Source organism: Rhipicephalus sanguineus, chromosome 3 (genome assembly GCF_013339695.2).
Source record: "Rhipicephalus sanguineus isolate Rsan-2018 chromosome 3, BIME_Rsan_1.4, whole genome shotgun sequence".
Classification (NCBI taxonomy): domain Eukaryota; kingdom Metazoa; phylum Arthropoda; class Arachnida; order Ixodida; family Ixodidae; genus Rhipicephalus; species Rhipicephalus sanguineus.
In genome coordinates, this window is record NC_051178.1 from 21,141,933 (window position 1) to 21,145,720 (window position 3,788).

Genomic DNA, 3,788 nt, shown 5'->3' on the forward strand with positions numbered 1-3,788 from the left:
TGAGACTGACTCTCTGTACAGCGCAACAGCAGTCGAAGTCGCCAAGTTCTTTGTCAACAGCATAGTCCTCAGACATGGTGCGCCCATCGTCGTTATCACGAATCGTGGGAACGGCCTTTACTGCAGACCTAATGCAGTGCCTGATACGAATGACACATACCGGTCATAGAAGAACCACGGCGTACCACCCCTCAATCAAATGGCTAACGGAACGCCTGAACAGAACTCTGACCGACATGCTTTCAATGTATGTCGATGTTGAACATAAACTGTGGGATGAAATATTGCCCTACATAACCTTTGCGTATAATACAGCCGTGCAAGAAACACATCGAGTTCCGCCATTCGAACTTGTATTCGGCCGAAGAGTAACCACTCCATTGATGCCATGTTGCCACTAGGTGACGAAAGCAGCTATCCACCTGACCTAGACGATTTCTTGCAAAGAGCCGAGGGAAGCACGACAGATGGCAAGATACAGAATACGCCGCCAACAGCGCGTTGATTCCAGTCGGTACAACCAGCGACGTACTGAAGCGCTTTATGAGCCCGGTGACAAAGTGTGGATATGGACCCCAGTGCGCCGCCATGGACTCTCTGAAAAGCTTCTTTGCCGATACTTCGGCCCTTACGAAGTACTCCGTCGTATAAGCGACGTTACTTACGAAGTCAAATCTGCTGGACACGAGACCTCAAGACGCCGCAATCCCACAGAGGTGGTACACGTAGTCCGCATGAAGCCCTACTATGACAGATCATCGAACAACGAGTGAGAGTTCGCACGACTCCTTTCCCTGTCTGACGCATCGGGTCGATGCGTTGAGTAAGGGGATAATGCCGCGACATATTGGCCGCATTCAAATAGCGCCGTCAACATGCTTACCCGACACTGCGCGCCGTATCGTAGTGCTGCGCAGCGACCATCGTGGCACGAGGACCTGGCCGGACCTGGCTCGCATGCGCCACGCGCTCGTGTGCCTCTCGGAGAAAAAAGAAGAGAACAGCTGAAGGACATCTTTGGTGTTCGACTGACTCACAGTTTTCCGAGCGCAGTGCCTTTGAGTTGTGGGCACAGGTTCGCCCTTAATAAATACGTTTTATTAGCCCTTGTGCTTCAGCATCGCTACAATATACAGTACGGAGAGTTCTTCGCTCAAACCACTTACGGCGTTCTGTGCCGATGCACGATGAGGCGAGAAGTTGTCGGGGACACTGCAGCGGCGTTAACGTCGGCGTCCGAGCCGGTGACGCCGTCTTTCTCTTGTGCGGAACGCGAGTTGGCGTTGGCGTTGAGGCTGGGAGGCTCGCAGTTCAACGAACTGTGCGTCGCAGGTAGGTTCTTGAGCTGGCCAGCATTTCTCGGGAACAGGGCTGGCTCAGGCGAGGCCAACGGAGCGGTGCCGTGGGACGAAGCGCTCGGTGCACAAGCCGATGACGCTCCCTGGCCTCTGCGGGTGTTCACGCCTGCCATCCATTTCCTAGGACGTGTCCTTGAATGGCCGGTGACTACAGTGCGATGCCGTAGAGCGATGGAGCACGAGATGCCGTAGAAGGGAGCCGGAGCGCCCGGAACACAGGCCGGCGACGCTCGTGCCTGCCTCACGCGCTCACGATCGAACACCCAGGGCCCCCATGGCCACGTTACCTTCTTATTTTATATCTTCGACCTCGTTTTCCTCTTCTTCTGGTCGTGCGGTTATACGTCATGCTACGCTTGTCGTCTTCCTTTTCTTCCACCACATTATCTTTGTCACCTCCTATATGTCACAACGCTCCTCCTGCAGCTGCTTGCCTGAAAGAAGTGCCGCCCCAGTAAAATTCATTCCCATTATTAGGATAAAAATAAAAACAAAAATAGTCATCGGAAAAGGCCTGTTCCTGCCGAAGCATACCAGGTTTAAAGCCAATAAATATAATTGAAACGGGGTTGAAATATAACCCAAAGCGCAAATTTGAAAGAAAAGCCAATTAGACAAAAGAATGAAAATTAGGGGCAACGATAATGCATATGGGTCCTAAAGTGTTGGGACGACGAGCACAGAAACCAGCAGGCTTCTTTTTTTTAATGAATAATGAGTCAGAGACGTTTGTGGCATTGGCATGCCCAATGAAGTGAGGTGAAAGACAGGAAAGAAAGTGCAGAGTGAATAAGAGAGAAAGATGAGAGCAAGAAGTTATAAGAAAGAATGAATGAGAAAGGAAAGCGAAAAAAAGGTTAGAGAGAGGGATAGATGACAAAACACGGGAGAGGAATGTCCAGAGTTCAAATGGACGACACAAGCAATACCGACAGGGGCCGAAATATCGCCATAACTTGTCTAGGATCTGGTTTATTTCCTGCTTTGGCATGTGCCTAATTCCTTTTCGCATCATGTCGTCTACAAACGAAGCCAGGTGCTCGGGTGATTTCTTTGTCAAACCAAGTAGGTACTGAAGGTCGGTAGCGATTGCCTTCTTGGCGTCTTCATCATCGTCGAAGGAGTGCTGGATAAAGTAGTCGAAACGGTCTCTCAGGTCCATCATTTCCGGTATGAGGCTCACCGAGTCCCCGTGCTCATTCACGATAGATCTTCCTAGATTTCGCAGGTGCTTGCTGACACAGTCGAGCAAGGTTTTGACGCCGCCTTGCACGCACTTGAAGAACCGAAATAGACGAGTCAGGTCCTCAGTCATACTGCTGTTGAGAATATGCTGGACGCCCGAGTCCTCCATGTCTACAATGGTCTTCATGTGTTTTCCGATGAGCTCCTTCTGTACCACCTGCACGACTGGAACCACGGTGGAATCATCCAGGCACTGCTTCGACCGCTCGGACTCTTCGTTGATGTGTTGTTCAACTAGGGCAATGTACTCAAAAGCGTCCTTAGTGTTGATGTATTGTTGTCCCAGGAAGGCATAGAATTGGGCCGACTCAGCGAGGAAAGGCACCTCGAAGTCTTCCTCGTAGACAGACCTCGAGTCGAGTCCCAACACTATGAGCATTTCGCACGCCTTCTTCAACGAAGCCCTGTCGACCGATTCGCCTTCGCGTTCTGTCTTCACCAAGCCGAGCATGGCTTCGCGGAGGCGGTCCCGCTTGTCGGCGCATCGGGCAACCTCATCGCGAAAGAGCCGCACACCCGCTTTGCTTACGCTGTCGATGTTGGAATGAGGCACGTAGGTACCTTACAATGTTGCTGATCATCCTCATGCTCCTCTGGTGGTCTTCCCAGGCATGATTCAACGTCTGCAAGAAGCTTTCGTCTACTGTAGCCAACAAGAGGGCGCGTACCTTGTTGGTAAGGTGCTCAGTCACGGCTTCGCGCAGTCCGCGGTAGAGGCGCTCTCCTTCGTTCCGTGCCACCATGGCGTAAGCGGCTTGATATATCATCGAAGCATTGGTTGGTACTTTGCTTCTCCTGTATCTCGTCGAAAGCTCTCGTCGATGAACACGATGAACACGATGGCAGCCACTTGCTGCGCCAACACCCGGCCGGCACCACCGGCCGCCAAGAGAGAGTGGCGGTGAGGGGCTTGCAGAACCAGTCACACAGAGGCCCGAGAGCCCCGCCGTGATGGCCACTGTGTGTGCCTCGATACTGCAAAGGCCCCCTGATGCTTGTTGGTGTGTTTGTGAGGTTGTCGTTTTGCACAAGCGGAACGCGGTTAATTGAATCTTGCGCAGCTATTTCATAATGAGACGTGGGGAATCTCCTCACGTAACGCGCGTACCGCGCGGATGAGCAAGGCGCGGTTTTGCGGGCTTTAGAGAATCTCTGCATAGCGCCCAGCGCAGTAGGCGTCTTGCG

The 3,788-nt window shown here is 52.3% G+C and overlaps 1 protein-coding gene across 1 annotated transcript; it reads right to left on the minus strand.

Annotated features, from left to right (window-relative positions):
- Positions 1-1,162: 1,162 nt before the first annotated feature.
- LOC119385309 (cullin-3) lies at positions 1,163-3,346 on the minus strand. Its single transcript, XM_037652776.1, has 3 exons — positions 3,272-3,346; positions 2,387-3,096; positions 1,163-1,448 (listed from the first exon to the last, which is right to left on the minus strand). The coding sequence occupies exons 1-3, from the start codon at positions 3,344-3,346 to the stop codon at positions 1,163-1,165; spliced, it is 1,071 nt and encodes a 356-aa protein (XP_037508704.1).
- Between the last annotated feature and the right edge of the window lie 442 nt (positions 3,347-3,788).

What these genes read in the sequence shown, in the direction of transcription:
- LOC119385309 (XM_037652776.1), bottom strand. Translation starts at nt 3,346, where the DNA reads ATGGTGGCACGGAACGAAGGAGAGCGCCTCTACCGCGGACTGCGCGAA. An exon ending in CTGAGCACCTTACCAACAAG is followed by an intron (nt 3,097 to 3,271) that starts GTACGCGCCCTC and finishes TTTCGCGATGAG; the next exon opens with GTTGCCCGATGCGCCGACAA. An exon ending in TCACCCGAGCACCTGGCTTC is followed by an intron (nt 1,449 to 2,386) that starts GTTTGTAGACGA and finishes GAACACCCGCAG; the next exon opens with AGGCCAGGGAGCGTCATCGG.